The 18296-nt window shown below is 45.4% G+C and overlaps 1 protein-coding gene and 1 non-coding gene across 2 annotated transcripts in view; one reads left to right on the plus strand and one right to left on the minus strand.

The window, feature by feature from the left end:
* Positions 1-1552: 1552 nt before the first annotated feature.
* LOC140381779 (U6 spliceosomal RNA) lies at positions 1553-1658 on the minus strand. Its single transcript, XR_011931270.1, has one exon. It is a non-coding gene; the product is annotated as a U6 spliceosomal RNA (small nuclear RNA).
* A 9528-nt stretch (positions 1659-11186) lies between these two features.
* The window catches only part of LOC140381749 (mothers against decapentaplegic homolog 3), a 45805-nt gene continuing 38695 nt past the window's right edge, over positions 11187-18296 (plus strand). The window contains exon 1 of the mRNA XM_072465882.1: positions 11187-11487. Within this exon, the coding sequence (XP_072321983.1) occupies positions 11285-11487 (203 nt within the window). The 5' untranslated portion in view covers positions 11187-11284. The remainder of the gene's footprint in view (positions 11488-18296) is intronic.

Below are 18296 nucleotides of genomic sequence, written 5' to 3' on the forward strand. Positions count from 1 at the left end.
AGGTTTACAAGAGAAGACGCTAAGGAGAATCGCTTGGCCTTTCTTGATTGTTCCACGATCAGAGGAGAGGACGGGAAACTCCAAATAGAAGTATATAGGAAACCTACACACACGGACCAGTATCTGCTCTTTGGTTCCAACCACCCACTACAGCACAAGCTGGGGGTGATCAGAACCTTACAACACAGAGCTCAAGGTGTGCCCACCAGCTCAGAGGGCAAGAAGAAAGAGGAAAAACATGTCCGAAATGCCCTCTCAGCCTGTGGTTACCCCGCTTGGGCTCTCAACAGAGTGAAGAGAACCAAGAAGCAGGACAAAAGGGAAACTGAACAGAGAAGGAAGGGTGTTTCTATCCCTTATGTGTCTGGCCTGTCGGAAAAACTGCAGAGAATTTTTAGACAACACGAAGTCCCTGTTTATTTTAAACCAGGAAACACTTTAAGACAAAAACTGGTTCACCCAAAGGACAAGTTGCCGACTCAAAAACAGAGCAATGTAGTTTATTCGATCCAATGCAGTGAAGAAAGTTGTAAAGAACGTTACATAGGTGAGACGAAACAGCCTCTACACAAGAGGCTTTATCAGCACAGAAGAAATACTAGTTCAGGACCTCAGAGCGCCGTGCATCTCCATCTTGAAGCCTCTAATCACTCGTTTGAAGACGGTGAGGTGAAGGTTTTAAGCAGGGAGAAAAGATGGTTTGAAAGAGGAGTCAAGGAAGCTATTTTTGTTAAAAAAGAAAGACCTTCTTTAAACAGAAATGGAGGGCTTAGGTTTCATCTTCCTGTTATTTATAATGGGATTCTGAACCCCTGGAAAGGTAAAGGACATTCAGATGCTAATCAGGTACTCAGGGTGGTTGAGCCAGGGTCTCACAAAGACAAAGAGGTTTCTAATAGCCCATTAAGATTCTGAATAGGCTAGCTCGGTAGATACAAGGGGGAGTTTCTGTTGAAACAAACAACTCTTTCTACTTCAGGAAGGCTCCTCCCAATGGGCGGGTCTTACCACAGAACAGTATTAATATCGGAGTTCTCGACCTAAATTCTGTTATTGACAATGACTCTTGGATGAGAGTCGAAACGTCTATTTTTTCAAACTGAGTCCAGATGACTACAGCTGAAGCTTTTTCTACCATTGACAGTGATCAAAAAAATAAATTCAGAAACTATAAATTTGCTTTGGCGATGAGGTGCAACATGAAACAACAAAATATACGATTAAAAAAAGTGATAAAAATAGACTAATATACTTAATACTTTGAATATACAGTATAAATAATTTACAGTTTAGTAGGATTTAGTGCAAAAAATAGCGGTGCAAATGAAGTTGTGGACATGCTTTTTAAGTAACAGGTGTTAAGACGTGTTCATGAGTCCAACGGTAGAGAGAAAGAAGCTGTTTTTGTAGCGGGAGGTCCCTTTCCGGATGGACCGTAGCCTCCTGTCGGAGGGGAGTGGCGCAAATAGTCCATGTCCAGGGTGAGAAGGGTTGGCTGTGATCCGACCTGCTCGTCCCTGAGTCCTGGAGACGTACAGGTCCTGCAGAGATGGAAAGCAGCAGAGCAATGTCATCTTTGCGTTTCATCCTTGCGCAGAGGCGATGCTAATCTTCTCTGTATCATTCTGATTTTAGTTTATGTGTTAGCAAACTAACACGTATACTGTCTTTGCTTGTCCCTGGCTCTGGCTTCAGCGTACCAGACGGTGTTGGAGGAGGTGAGGACTCAATGTTAGCTGTGTAAAACTGCACCAACATCTACACAGGCAGCTTGGTTTTCCTGAGGAAGCAGAAGGAATTCACGGTTGTGATCGGGGAGTCTGTCAGGGCCAGTGGGGCTGGGAGCCTGTGACTTTTCTGAAGTCCACGATCATCTTCACTTTCTCCTGTCACCAGGACACCAGCCAGGCCACCTTCCTCCTGTAACCGTTTTTTGTATTTCCAGCCTTGACACAAATTTGATAACAACTGTGTGCCAGACTCTGTGTGGGACCACCAGAAGTCTAGCATTTTCAGAGCAAAGTTCTCAATTTATAATGTCAATAAACAGGAAACAACTGTAGCTAATGTGCGTTAGCTTTGTTTGCTAAGCATGTGGGTTCAACATATAAGTTAATATCACTGGAATTACAGTAGTTTATTACAAAATCAAGTCAGAGTTTGGAAATAATGTATTATTTTCTGTTTGTATCAACTTTTTGCTGTCTTGTTTTCACCAAAGTATGCTTTATCTCTTAATAGATCATCTCGCTAAAGCGTTCCACAAGCCAAAGTGCGCCAGAATACCTTGGAAGCTATTACTTTACAGGGTCCATTTATGATTGCTTAAATAGGCCAGTACGGTTAAGTTTAAGACAATGGAAACGCATTGGACACAATCTGCTCCAAAAGTAAACCAGTGGAAACGTGGCTCTTGATGCTGGGATGGTGGGGGCAGAGAGAGGAGCAGACAGAAGGGGCGTAATGGGGCTATTGTGGTTGCGGGGGAAAGATCCACACTCAGCCAAAATGTGTGTTGTTGAGAGTGGATGACAGAGCGAGCCTGGGCAGGTCTGCAGCTCTGTAAAAGTGTGTCCTCCAGCACAGAGGCATTCACGTGATGACAGCTCCATGCATGTTTTATGGACACAAAGATATGCAATATGAACATTAGACCAGAACAAACTTGAGATTGATGTCATTTTATAGGCTCAATTCCATCAAAGTATTATGTTTCTTGGCAGCTACACCTACATTTTATTCATTTTAAGTTAGGGGTGTGAGATGTATCTGAATATAGATAATATTGCAACTGGTATTTTGGAGAGGTACCAAATTATAATATATTGAGTATGTTAAAACTATAAAAAGTGATTTTAAGATACGGAAATGTCTGATATAATCTCCCAAACTAGAGTATAAAGTGATGTTTTAGAAAATAAAAAATAACGACATTCCTTTCTATCTAATTTGTATTCGTAAGTGCTTTATGAACACGACTGCAGAGGTCGACAAACGAAGAATCGAGTCATTCATTTAATTGCCGCATTGACATTCAAAATGTTATCAACTTATCACACAAACTCACCTAATTTGTTGTGGACTGAAATAAAATAGCTTCATTCAAACATGAAATTAAAAGGGGTTTGTCCCCCAAGAGAAACTTAAATAAATGTAAATCCCTCCATTCTGGTACTTTTTGTTGCTATTTTCTGATTACAATTTTCTCATAACGTATGTCTCATAATTTATTCTTAAAGCACATCCTCTTTAAATTACTTTGGAAGAAGATAATTTTATTATCATGATTATTATTGTTATGTTCTGAGGTGAACCCTGTGCTTTACCTGTCTTCTCATGTCAATGTACTCTCTCGGCACATTTTGCGCAAGCGGTTCATGAAAGGACAGAACGAAAGACACAACAGTGCGACTGCAAACAGCAGTGCTCGCACAAACGAGGCAGGCAGGTTCTCTGTTGTGAAAGTGTGTCATCGCATGTTGACCCTCCACTCAGCTCCAGTACACAGGCAGACCGGGGGAAAGACTCAAAAGCCGTGGTGGTGGGTATTGGGCACAGAGGGAGAGGCTGAATGAACAGTTTTACTAAAGAAGCAGCTGTTAATAAACTCTAATCCAAGTGGCTCAGTCTACCGCGGGCACAATTGCACGGCAGTTATCATGTGTCAATGACACAGCTGTACATTCAATTTTTTCTCAATTTGCTGCACATGCCACTCAAACATCCTCCGCGTTCTCACCGTGACACACATGCTAGGTTTGCGAACCCCTGTACTGCTGCATACATGAAAATACAATTGACCCCTTTGTTTTTAGTATGTGGACACTAAACTAAAATTTTACCATAAAGAATAAAATAAAAAAAAAATTATTACCATTGTCAGTGAACACAATTCACAAACTAGGTGCAACATACAAAAGTTCATACAAGTGATATAACCGTTGTTTTAAAGCCGTTTTGCCACTGATGTATGTAATCAAGTCTGTTCGCGGGGGCCCAAACTCCATCTCTAGCTCATCCAGGGCAATCCCAAGACATTCTCCAGCCATTCAAGAGACATAGTTCCTTCTGGACACCTCCGAGGCACTCAGTACAGATGCCCGAGCTACCTCAGCTGGCTCCTGTACCTCTCATGTGACTGAGCTCCTTACCATATCTCTAAGGGAGCGCCCAGCTACCCTGTGGAGGACATTCCTTTTGATTGCTTGTATCCACTGGTCCTTTTGGTCATTACCCAAGGCTCTAGACTATAGGTGAGAGTAGAAACTTGGATTTACTGGTAAATCAAGAGCTTCGCTTCGCTTTTCAACTGAGCTCCTTCTTTACCACAACAGGCCGTAACCACATTACTGCTCATGCTGCACCGTTCCAATTTCACGTTCCATTCTTCCATCCTTCTCTCCCTCCTGAACAAGACCCCAAGATACTTGGACCAAAGCCCAAACAGCAATTAACAGAAACAGTGACATGCACTGGGGACAGGTCAGCCTTACTGCCCACAGCACAGCACCTGTTCCGATCATACAGGGACCGTACAGCCCTTAGTCAACTTCAGTGACTTCAGCTTGGGTGATGGACATGTCCACCTCCTGATGTGGAATTTAGTAGATTCTCAAAGTATTCCTTCCATTGTCTGACAATATCCCCAGTCGAGGTCAACAGCCCTCCACCCATACTGTAAATAATGGTGTTGGAGAAGCACTGTTTCCCCTTCCTGAGGCATCGGACGGTTAGCCAGAATTTCTTTGAGGTCGATCGATTGGCCTCCTCCATGGTCTTGCCGAGTTCCACCCAGTCTAGTCCACACGAGCTGCGGTCCGCTTGGCCTGCCGATACCTGTCAGCTGCCTCAGGGGTCCCACAAGCCAACAAAGCCTGAGCAGTCTCCTTCAGCCTAATGGCATCCCTTACTTCCGGCGTCCACACAGCTATGAGCTGCCTCGTCAATGGCAGGACTCAATGTCCCCAGCCTCCCCTAGGATCTAGGAGAAGCAGTGTGAGAGGTGTGAGTTGAAGACTCCACTGACAGAGGGCTCCGCAATACGTTCCCAATAAACATGACACGTTTGTGACGATCAAGAAACAAGAGCTGGAAGCATTCTCAGAGCATATCTATCAAGTTCACCCGGGAGGACTCCAAGGTGAACCTCTTGATAGTTCCACAATCAGAGAAGAGGTCAGAAAGCTTGACAGACGTATATAGGAAACCAACACACACGGATCAGTACTTGCTCTTTGTTTAAAACCATCCTCTACAGCACAAGCTGGTAATGATTAGGACATTATCACACAGAGCCCAAGAAGTGCCCACCAGCTCAGAGGGGGAAAAAGGAGGAAAAACACATCCAGAATGCTATCTCAGCCTGTGGTTACCCAGCTTGGGCTCTAAACAAAGTTAAAAGATAAAAAACAGGACAAAAGGGAAACGAAACCAAAAATAAATGGGGTTTCTATCCATCTGGAATGTCTGAAAAACTACAATGGATTTTTTTGACAGAATAACATTCCTCCATCCATCCATCCATTTTCTGCCACTTTATCCGGGGCCGGGTCGCGGGGGCAGCAGTCTGAGCAGGGACTCCCAGACTTCCTCCTCCCCAGACACTTCCTCTAACTCCTTCGGGGGGATCCCGAGGCGTTCCCAGGCCAGCCGAGAGACATAGTCTCTCCAGCGTGTCCTGGGTCTTCCCCGGGGCCTTTTCCCGGTGGGACATGCCTGAAACACCTCCCGAGGGAGGCGCCCAGGAGGCATCCGGAACAGATGCCTGAGCCACCTCAGCTGGCTCCTCTCGACGTGGAGGAGCGGCGGCTCTACTCCGAGCTCCCCCCGTGTGGCCGAGCTCCTCACTTTATCTCTAAGGGAGCGCCCAGCCACACGGCGGAGGAAACTCATTTCGACCGCTTGTATCCGCGATCTTGTTCTTTCGGTCACTACCCAAAGCTCATGACCGTAGGTGAGAGTAGGAACGTAGACCGACCGGTAAATAGAGAGCTTTGCCTTTCGGCTCAGCTCCCTCTTCACCACAACAGTTCGATGCAGCGACTGCATCACTGCAGCCGCTGCACCGATCTGCCTGTCGATCTCACGCTCCATCCTTCCCTCACTCGTGAACAAGACCCCGAGATATTTGAACTCCTCCACTTGGGGCAAGGACTCCCCACCCACCTGGAGAGGGCAAGCCACCTTTTTCTGGTCGAGAACCATGGCCTCGGATTTGGAGGTGCTGATTCTAATCCCAGCCGCTTCACACTCGGCTGCAAACCGTCCCAGTGCATGTTGCAGGTCCGGGTTTGATGGAGCCATCAGGACAACATCGTCTGCAAACAGCAGAAATGAGATCCTGTGGTCCCCAAACCGGACACCTTCCGACCCCTGACTGCGCCTAGAAATTCTGTCCATAAAAATTATGAACAGAACCGGTGACAAAGGGCAGCCCTGGCGGAGTCCAACATGCACTGGGAACAGGTCTGACTTACTGCCGGCAATGCGAACACAGCTCCTGCTCCGGTCATACAGGGACCGGACAGCCCTGAGCAAAGGGCCCCGGACCCCGTACTCCCGGAGCACCCCCCAAAGGACACCCCGAGGGACACGGTCGAAAGCCTTCTCCAGATCCACAAAGCACATGTGGACTGGTTGGGCAAACTCCCATGAACCCTCGAGCACCCGATGGAGGGTATAGAGCTGGTCCAGTGTTCCACGACCGGGACGAAAACCACTCTGCTCCTCCTGAATCCGAGGTTCGACTATCGGTCGGATTCTCCTCTCCAGTACCTTGGAATAGACCTTACCGGGGAGGCTGAGGAGTGTGATCCCTCTGTAGTTGGAACACACCCTCCGGTCCCCCTTCTTGAACAGAGGGACCACCACCCCGGTCTGCCAGTCCAGAGGAACAGTCCCCGACCGCCACGCTATGTTGCAGAGACGTGTCAACCAAGACAGTCCTACAACATCCAGATACTTTAGGTACTCAGGGCGGATCTCAACCACCCCCGGAGCCCTGCCACCGAGGAGTTTGCGAACAACTTCAGTGACTTCAGCTTGGGTGATGGATGAGCCTCCTCGGAAGACGTGACTGAGGGATTAAGGAGATCCTCAAAGTATTCCTTCCACCGTCCGCAGGCCTCCACCTGCACCGTAAACGGTGTTGGTGATGCACTGCTTCCCCCTCCTGAGGCGCCGGACGGTTTGCCAGAATTTCTTTGGTGCCGACCGATAGTCCTACTCCATGGCCTCCCCGAACTCCTCCCAGGCCCGGATTTTTGCCTCTGCGACAGCACGAGCCGCGGCTCGCTTGGCCTGCCGATACCTGTTGATGACCTCCGGAGACCCACAAGCCAGAATGGCTTGATAGGCCTCCTTCTTCAGTCTGACGGCATCCCTTACTTCCGGTGTCCACCACCGGGTTCGGGGGTTACCGCCACGACAGGCACCGGAGACCTTGCGACCACAGCTCCGAGCAGCCGCATCAACAATGGAGGCGGAGAACATGGTCCAATCGGACTCAATGTCCCCAACCTACCCCGGGACATGGGAGAAGCTCTCCCGGAGGTGCGAGTTGAATACCCTACTGACAGAGGGCTCCACAAGACGTTCCCAACAGACCCTCACAATGCGCTTGGGTCTGCCAAGTCTCTCCGGCTTCCTCCTCCGCCAGCGGATCCAACTCACCACCAGGTGGTGATCGGTTGACAACTCTGCCCCTCTCTTCACCCGAGTGTCCAAGACACGCGGCCGGAGGTCAGATGACACGACAACAAAGTCGATCATTGACCTCCGGCCTAGGGTGTCCTGGTGCCATGTGCACTGATGGACACCCTTGTGCTTGAACATGGTGTTCGTTATGGACAATCCGTGGCTAGCACAGAAGTCCAATAACTGAACACGGCTCGGGTTCAGATCGGGGAAGCCGTTCTTCCCGATCACTCCTCCCCAGGTGTCACTGTCATTGCCCACGTGGGCGTTGAAGTCCCCCAGTAGAACAACGGAGTCCCCGGTCGGTGCACTTGAACCGACACCTTAACATAGTGGAGGGGTTTGAGCGCCCGAATGATCCCGGGAGCTATGTTGTCGGAGGTTTCAAGCCCCTGGTAGGGTCTCCCAAGGCAAACAGGTCCTAGGTGACGGGTCAGACAAAGATCGGTTCAGAAGCCCTTTATGATGAGTTCACGAACAAGGCCGTTTACGTCGCCCGGATCGGCGTCACCGGGGCCCCATCCTGGAGCCAGGCCTGGGATGGGTGCTCGATGGCGAGCGCCTGGTGGCCGGGTCTTACCCCAGAGGGCCCGGCCGGGCACAGCCCGAAGGAGCGACGTGGGGCCGCCCTCCCGTGGGCCCACCACCCGCAGGAGGATCCATAAGGGGCCGGTGCAGAGAGATCTGGGCGGCAGTCGACGGCAGGGGCCTCGGCAACCAGATCTCCAGACACAGAGACTCAGCCCCTCAGCTCAGCCAACACGTGTTCCTGTTTACTTTAAACCGGCAGCACAAAGACTGCTACATCCTAAGGACAAGATGCTTACACAGAAACAGAGAGTATATAGAGTATACGATACAATACAGCAAAGAACATTAAGTGAGACCAAACTACGCTACACAAAAGACTTTATCAACCAAGAGGACACTCAAATTCAGGATTACAGAGAGTGGTTTCAGCCTGGCTTACACCAGATTGATTTGTGTCTCACTCTGAGTTCTTCACATAAATCAGTCTGGGGAAGCTCTCGCCGAAAGCCTTCTGGACATTAAAAAGATACGTCACGCTGATTGGTTGAAGCATTACAACAGCGGAAATCCAGTGTTCAGAAAAGCACAGTCCTCTTTCTCATCCACAAATTTACAAAGCATAATTGTGTGCACGTTTTTGAAAAACAAAATTGTCCGTATTTCTCTTAAATTAGGCCGAAGTACGGCACTGCCATTGATTGTTTTGGTTTGGTTATTTTGACTTCCGCCCAAATCACAATGATGCTTTGTGATTGGTTCCAGTCCCGCCTGCGGCCCCTAAAAGCAATGTATTAAACCACTGGTGAGGTCTGCAAATGAATCAGTGGGAGCCTAACAAGATGGATTTTCAAGAGTTTATGAACACACACATCTTCATCTCAACGCCACAAGCCACTCATAGACATCAGATGCAGATTTTGAGCAGAGAGAAGAGATAGTTTGAAAGAGGAGTAAAGGAGGCATTTTTTGTGAAAGAGAGAACCCTTTTTAATGATGGTTTAAGATTGAATTGCCTGTTTACAACAGTGTGCTCTCTCTATGGTCAGGTGAGAGATCATATTAGGAGAAAACAACCCTGCCAAATCTTAATCAGCTAATTAACAGTGTTGAGGGAGCTGCAGTTAGCTAACAATAGTTGCCCATAACAGGGCTGACAATTAAACAAAAGAATGGTTTGTGTCAGGTGAAACTATATCCGGTAAACAATCAGATCAAAAAAGCAGTTCAGTCTGAGAAAAACTCCTCCATGGCAGGAGTCAGCTCAAAGCAGCATAAAAATCAAGTTTCTATGACCCGTTCAGGAAATTCACAAAACATTGTCCAGATGACTACATTTTAAACCTTTTCTACTTGTTAACTTTCGTTAGTTTAAAATGCATTTGCCAATTCTATTAACCACTCGACTGCTACACCGAGAAAAGCATACTGTATATGCTTTTACAATAGGCCTACTTGCAGAGGTGGGGGTAATGCGCTAGCTTGTAACACATTAGAGTACTCAAATTACTTTTTTAGAGTAACGAGGAACTGAACGCATCAGTTTTGTGCACCCATGTAATCTAGTATTCCCCAAGTGACTTTTTCAAATCACTTACACGTTAGTTTTGATTGGGTCTCATCTCTGTGCCGCTCTCATCTCCACACTGCAATCCCAGAGCCAGGTTTGTTTCACAGCTGCAGTGAAGAGAGAGAGAAAACACATGTTGTGAGCATGCGCATTGCGCAACTAGTGACTCTTAATAATAAACTTTTCGATGCACGTTTTGCAAAACTCTTCTCCTTCGTCATAAGCACTACTTTGTGGCTGATGAATAAATGTTGGGTAACAGTGATGTGGTGAATTTGATTAAGTGAAACTACAGTGCTAAAACAAGCGTTGTTGTGCGTCTGGGCTCTTGCTAATCCATTAATTTTGTATTCGCAATGTATTTTATTGCTTGAGGACAAACTGTCATCATAAAAGATAAATAAAGCTCAGTCCCATTTACTTTGCATGTTTATTTGATATTGTAATCATTATTATATTCAGCAACACAAAGGGACTGTTGGCAAACAATATAGATTATACAATAAGGTTGATTATTGGTAACGCAAGAGTACTCTAACGCGTTGCTTTTTACAATACAGTAGCACAGTAACGCAACGCCTTAGTTTTCCAGGGCATTAACGATGTAATTTAATAAGTTACATTTAAAAATAATGCTACCAACACTGCCTGGGACAAAACAGATTCAATTTTATACCATGTAGAAAAATCGGGTCCAGGCCCTTTAGTTCTACTCTGTAGGCACATGATTGATCAATACAAGTTATTTTCGTGACAAATGACCATTTTGATTCATATATTTAACATTGCACAATGTCTAAACTGATTTTGATGGGGCCATGCATAATCACAGCAGTGCAGTTTATGAGCCAGCAGCGGCCCTCATTGGAGCGGGGTGTGGAGAGTGGTGGAGGGGGAGTATTTGGGCAGCTGTTGAGCTTGGGCCGGGTCTGAGTCTGGGTCTGGCCTTTCACAGGTCCGTGACGTCTCAGCTCAAAGCCTTCTCAGTGGAAGACCCTCAATTTGCATTCGCTGCAGACTTCTGGCAGACTCCGCTCCACTTGGCGGACTTGACGCGGCGGAGGAAGACTCGGAGAAAAGGCTACAACTTTGGGATATTGGACCTTTTTTCCAGAATCCGTTATATAAAAAGCGTAATGTATATGTTTTGTAGAGCCTCGTAACTTGGGCGCAACGATACTGTATTGGTAATTCAACCAAGCATTTACGTTGCAGCAGACGGATCTATATTTTGTGGCGGAGCGACACTGCGTCCTCGGCTCCTCAGCCCCGTGGCGCACTCCGCAAACCGCACAAACAGCGCTCAAGTTGAGCTTTAACTTCTGGTTGCGTCTGCGCCACTTCATGGAGCACTAGCATCGTTTTGGGGGTTTCCTGTCTGTTTGTGCACTGTTTTTCCTGCGCGCTGGGATTGCGTGTTTCCTTCTGCAGCCCGGGCTCGGAACAAACTGTCCAACTCTGCGGCACTTTTAGTTACGATCGCAACTCAAGATGTCAATTCTGCCGTTCACTCCCCCTATTGTGAAAAGACTGCTGGGCTGGAAGAAGGGAGAGCAGAACGGCCAGGAGGAGAAATGGTGCGAAAAGGCGGTGAAAAGTCTGGTGAAGAAGCTGAAGAAGACGGGGCAGCTGGACGAACTGGAGCGAGCCATCACCACGCAGAATATCAACACCAAATGCATCACGATCCCGAGGTGAGCGAGCGCGCGGAGGAGCGGCCGGAGCCAGGGGGGGGACGGGGACACACGGCGAGCCGCACGGGGCAAATACACCCGGTAGTTACACTTAAATGTCATGTTGGTTCAGTGTTTGCGCTCGGTGCCGCCACTGGCCGCGGCGGCAGGACGCGGCTCGTGCAGAATCTAAACTGTCAGTGGGACGTGGCGTGAACGCGTGCGGTGTTTGCGAAGGGGTTTCTGTGACTGTAGAGTGCGTGACACAGGGTGCGGGACACTTGCGGGACACGTCTGCGGGTGTTGTCTTTACCGCGGTGTGAGTGACCTCGTTGACTGGGACAGGTAGCGCCGCGTACAGCTCGGCCGAAACGGAGCGCGTCTATTTGTCGGGAGCAAAGCGCGCACATCGCAGCGCACACACGCGTCGCCAAAGCACGAATGGAGTCCAAGTTATATAAGTTGGCCTTAATCTGTGCCGGTTGCGGAGCGTCGTGCGTAGGCGAGACGCGGAGCTCCGAGCCGTGCGGGGCTGCAGGGCGTTCAGCTCGCACACGCCGCCGCTTTCAGACGCTTCTCTCACAGATCGACCGCGCTGTCATTGTGGAGTTTGTGTCCTGTCCACGGTACTGTCCACGGTTCCGTTCACCCCGGGCTCCTGTGTGTTTAAATCTGCCTGAAATCTCTTACATAAGTCTCTGTGATGGTAAACCCCTGCAATGTGGAACACAGTCATGACATTGTCTTTACCAGAATGGGGAAGAATACTTTGAACCCGTATTTAGTTACAGGATACTGCATACTTGCATTCGAATATATTTTGAGACATTGTCCAACTAGAGCACTGTATTTACTTATAGTAGCCTGCATTATATTTGTCAGGGGTGGAAAGTAACTAATTACAAATACTCACATTACTGTTTTTTTGTGTAATTTTACTGTTTTGAATAGATTTTTAAACATGTACTTGTAATTTGATATAATTCGAGCCTGTAATGGTACTTAGTTACATTTAAAAGTGAGTACAGCACAATCCCCATTTGTTCTAATGCATGGCTGTGTCACTGCAATATCTGTAATATGACAGACAGTACGACATCGTCTGCTCTGATTGGCCAAAGCTCAGAGTATATGCAAATGGCCATTTCTAAATTACTACATTTTAGTTAAACACTGTTTAATTGAGCCAGATTTGTGTAAAAGGCTGATTTAATTGCATTAAAAAGTAGTGCTTTTGGTAGTATTGTATTTGTGTTTGTGATTGAGTAAATTTTTAGCCAATTTCCACCACTGCACTTATTTAGTATCTGTAATTAGTAATACAAGTAACTTATGACTCAAATCCTATCGTTCTGCAAAAACTTCCCCACTTATGCAAAGCAAATGTACTCACGATAGCTATTGAGATGCAGAAAGTATTATTCCAGGTATTATTCTTTGATGATATTGTTCATAGAATAGGGTTTGGGATTTTTGTTTTATTGTGTCAGTGGCATTAAATAGTTTTCATATTATCATTATAACTTCGGAAACATTGTCAAAATGTGTCATGGTGACAGGCCTGGCCCCGCACTCAGGGGCACTCCCACATTCTTGATTCTCCACAAGCGGCATCTGACAGCGTGCACAGGCCTGACGCCGGGCAGCAGAGCTAAGCTTTCTGTCACGATCCAAGTGTCCTGTTACCCAAAGAGAGGTGAGCAGAGGAGAGGGTAGATAGAGAGGAGAGGGGCCGAGGGAGAAGTGTGGCCTCGACCCCGTCCCTGGAGAGCTGTGCTTCTATTAATGCCCTGCGCTGAGCCGCTGTGGGCCTCTTATTGCAGCTGCAGAGTGTTAGGCACTTTTTCATTCATAACTCTGATAATCCAGGGCCAGGCCTGGAATTAAGACCTGACACAACACACACAGCACATTCAGAGATCGACCTATATGTGTTTTCATGGTCAATGGCATTATCAATGTTTGAATCTAGAACAGCTGATGATTTCTGCATCTATTTTCAGGCCAGTATACTGGGCCAAATTGGATCATTTCTTGATGAATGAACTTTTATGTAACTACAGGGTACTGCTGTACATAAAGCGTAATAATAATAAGGACACATATTGCAACAGTAATTTTTACAAAGCACCATATATCTTTAGTCTTTTTTTTTTGGCTCAAGCAAAATATTGATCTATGTTGGAAAAATAAATATCCGTTCGATATATTGGCCAACTGATATATTGATCCATCTCTAATAGAGATGTCACAATATCACATTTTAATCATATTTTATTGTGAGAATAAATATTATTTATCAATTATTCACAATTACTGAGACCATGACCCAACAACAGTGAAATGCTGTCCGTCACATAAAACATTACTATTCCTCAAGTTTGTTACCAGCTTCACAAAACTTTCTGAATCCCTATCTATGATCACATTTTCATTTGATCATGAAGTCTGATTGTACCATTGCACCTTTTCGGCCACTTATCACTTATTGTGTTATTCTAAGCCTTTGACGTATTTTTGCAAAACCTATTATCTCTTGTAACTGCATATAGTGGCTAATTGAAGTGCACATGTCCTCAGTGAGGTAGCAGTATTTGGACAGTTGGCTCGTGCTTGGGTCTTGTACACAGGTAAGATATTTATAAGATAAGATAAGATATTCCTTTATTGTCCACACATGTGGAAATTTCATTGTTGCAACACAGGTAGATACAGAGGAAAAGGACAGATAACATATCGGAATAGAATAGAATAGAAGAACTCTTATAAACAAAACTCTTATAAACAAAAACTCCTATAGACAGAACCTCTAATTTCTTAATAAGGAATGGAGGGGAAAAATAAAGAAAAATAAAAACAGCTAGCGTAAGACAAAATAAAATAATACTAATAATAACGGTCAAATAAACACTATGTCTTTGAGGAAGAGTATAATCAACTATGGCATGTATTTCATTTCAAATTATCTATTGATTGAAAGTCAACTTGAGTCCATATTTGATATCCCGGAAATGTTGCTCCATTTCCCTTGTAAGTTGACAGTAGCTTGTGGCTCTGGCGCTCTGGCGCTGAGGTGTAAGTCGTGGTCCGGGCCGTGTCATGGAGGAGATGGATTATGTGGTGACCTCCTGCACATTCTCACACCTTCTACTCTCCTCTTCCTTTCTCCATTTCCCTCTCTCTCTGACACTTTCTTGAGAGCAAGAGTAACTGTATATTTGTCTGTAAACATGCGAGTCATGTTAACAAGCCCTAGCAACAGCAGAAGAACCAGGCTAAACTCTGCAGCTTAATGGGCCTATAACATGTAACATCAACTTTTCAGAGCTTTTAACCTTCTTTCAGTGCATCATATATGTGGCCAAAGTGTTTTTTTGATTGATTCCTGCTCCTGCTGTCTTAAGCTAGAGAATAGTCCCCTCGAAAGAGCAGGCAATCGGGGACTACTCGAGTGACTTGGCAGGCTTTTATTTTTTTCACGCTTTTTTGATATTTTTTTGTCAATTTTTTTATGTCGACAAATCTGTTAAATTGTTTGCAGTTCTGGGCCACCATATTTAGTTCGGTGCTCTTCCACAAACTTTGTCATGATAAGATCGGACAGTAAAAAGTGTGTGAACATCATGGAGCTGTATCTCCTGCAACGACCTCCTCCTCCTCATTCCTCCTCTTCCTCCCTCTCCTCACTCTTACCTGGCTCACGGCAGATGAATTGTCATGACATTTGTTTCACAAACGAGGTTCGTGCTGTCCGGTTTGATGGGCCAATCATTATAGTTTGGGCGGGAGTCAAAAGGACGGACCCCTCTTCCGCCTCCCCCCTTTTCCTCCTCCCCCCTATTCTTCATCTTCATCTTCCTCACTCCTCCTCCTCACCCCTCTTCCTCCTCACTCCTCCTCTTCCACCTCCTCTCTCCTCTTCCTACTCCTCCTCCACACTCCTCTTCCTCACTCCTCCCCACTCATCTTCCTCCTCATCACCCCTTCTCCTCCTCTTCCTCCTCATTACCCTTTCTCCTCCTCACTCCTCTTCCTCCTCATCACCCCTTCTCCTCCTCTTCCTCCTCATTACCCTTTCTCCTCCTCACTCCTCCTCACCACTCCTCTTCCTCCTCATTACCCTTCTTCCTCACTCCTCTTCCTTCTCCTCACTCCTCTTCCTCCTCCTCCAGCCCCGGCGCACACAAGGATGTGAGCGTAGCATGTGAGCTGACATGTTTATTTTCATCGCCCGCATTCTCAGTCCGCTTTAGTCACAGTGTTGAGTTTGGAGACAGCACACTTTCTCCACCACTCTCCCACTTGCTCTTATCTGTGGCTCTGACAATGAACCGTTTCAGAGTCTTTTTGCTTCTAAAATAAGACTCCTGTACAATTTCCAAGCACTCGTCACTCTGCGCGGTGCAATTGTGGCTCTGTGGTCCTTCCTGCCCTCCTCCCAGCTTCTCCTTTTAAACCCGCGGCGACACACTTGGTCACAACAGGCCGCTACAAAGTGTCCTGAAACGTTTGAGCAACAAAACACCCACTGCTCCACTGCTCATGACTAAGGGACATTTGTGAGGGAGATACTTGAACCTGAGAGTCTGCTGGAGAGACGTGGGCTGAGAAAAACAACATATTTGACATTTTATACAATGTGGACACAGTCAGTCCAGTTAAATGAAAACACCACAAATAATAATTACATAGGACTTTCCTGGTGAGGGGCCAGCCACCTTCTCATCCTCGTGAAGATATTATTGCTTTACCTGGAGTGTATTACACTTATCTATCTTACAGTACATTTATTGAATCACAATTGTTTTTATTGGTCAAAATATCAGCATTATACCAGCCTTCTTACTGAGCGAAGTTGCTTCTCCACAGATCTGACCTGTAACTTGGCCTGGTGCTGTCACCAGCTTGTCTCTACATGAATATGTTTAATGCCATACTGTGGAACATTCTTGGCAAAGCAATAACTTTTCCTTCTCCAGGTGCAGCTTTAATGACGATCTATTAAGAATACATTAGGACCAATTGATAAGATCAAGAGTAAAATAACACTTTTGGAATGTTACAATTTCCCAAATCTACATGTAAAGGATATAAATATATAGATTACATTATTATATATACATGTAAAGGTAACTTTTCTGGCTGGAAGGTCTGACACTTGCTTGTTTTGCTAGAATGTTCCACATTATGGCATTACACATATGTGTTTGTGGATCCTGAAAAAGGAAACTTAATGTGAACTTCCAAAAGCTGCTTCCTAATCCCTCATCTCTGAGCACAGATGACCCTCTTCCTTGTTTCTGAGAACCCTGATGTGCAGAGGTCTGAGTTTTAGCATCGGTTTCTATGTAAACTTTTCATGAATCACAAATGTAACGTTGATAGTCACTTTTGTAACATTTTTGTACATAGACAGAATCTATGAGAACCCTGACCCGTAACTTGGCATGGCCTGCTTGTCTTCACGGAGATAGATACGTTTAATGGCATACTGTGGAACATTCCAGGCAAAGCAATAACATCTCCATGGAGAAATGGACGTTGAATGTACACAGAGAAGACGTTGAAATGTGTGCCAGTTTGTTTCAGTCATTACAGAGATTTGAACCATAAGCCAGGTCAACAAATCTGCAATCTGACAGTTAAACAGCAAATTCATTTGACATGTCTCAGCAAGAGTTTTTATAGGATTCTAACATTCTAAAACGACCGAGATCAGACAGGAGGATGAATGATCAGGCCAGCCAATTCTCTTTCAGTAAAACATGTGGTTTGGAGGAGAGTAACCCAGCCCAACACTTTTACTAATTATTAGATTGTTTTTGGTTAGAGTCATGTATGTTTCTCTTTAACTGTAACACTGACTGTGACTGTGGGAGTCTTGACAGAATACTGCTGTTTTTCAGGACACACTGCTGTTTAATCATTCCAAGCTAAAGCTAGAGTAGAGAAGAAGCATCTTCCAGTATAATCAGCTTTTTCTGTATTTATTTCACTCTGGTTCAATCATCTCGCACAATAGCAACCTGATCTCCTGCACTGCTTTTAGGCTCTAACAAAAAACACACAGTATATTACATTATGGGATGTGTGAGTAATGTAGTATTTACACCCACATTGTTATAATGTAACACATCTGTAGGAATTAATACATCTCCACACAACCATGTACTATAATCACTAATATAAAATAATAAAACTACTGATGATTTAAATTATTCAATGTTAAAAGATAAAACAAATAAATAATCACCTACTGTACATTTTGAAGAATATGGACCCCTTAAATCACAATAAATAAAGAAATCTAAATATTGTGTTCCCTGCCTTATTATAGGAATATTGGTTACCTACCATAGTTATCAAAACTATGGAGTCAGAGTTTCCTATGTCTCAGGCAGAGTGCAAAACAAAGATTAGGAGGAGAGAAAAGCCATGATAGAGTGGGGTTTCCCACTGTTGTGTCTGCTCCAGAGTGTGAGTGTGGACTGTGGCAGATAGGAGGAACAGCAGATACACAAAGGGCGATACCCTTTGAAAGAGAAAGCCAAACCAGAGATTGTCTAATGTCTAAACCTCCAACGTATTGTAAGGGCTCGCCGGTTGTGGTTTGTGTGGGAACATTCAGAAACAACTGAATGTCTTTTTGTGGTTGTGACACGAAATATTTACTAGTATTTATGTGATTATTGAAACAGTAAAAATATAAATTAGATAAGCAAATTAAAGATTCTTCCTTAACTTTTACACTTGTGTGTTGGGGGATGAGGGCCAAAACAGTTGCCGGATCCTCTCATTTAACTCAATACAGTGTTTCACACAGCATTCAT

This window comes from Eucyclogobius newberryi, unplaced genomic scaffold (assembly GCF_026437365.1).
Source record: "Eucyclogobius newberryi isolate DKJ021-1_F unplaced genomic scaffold, fEucNew1.0.hap1 SCAF_5, whole genome shotgun sequence".
NCBI classification, from domain to species: Eukaryota; Metazoa; Chordata; class Actinopteri; order Gobiiformes; family Gobiidae; genus Eucyclogobius; species Eucyclogobius newberryi.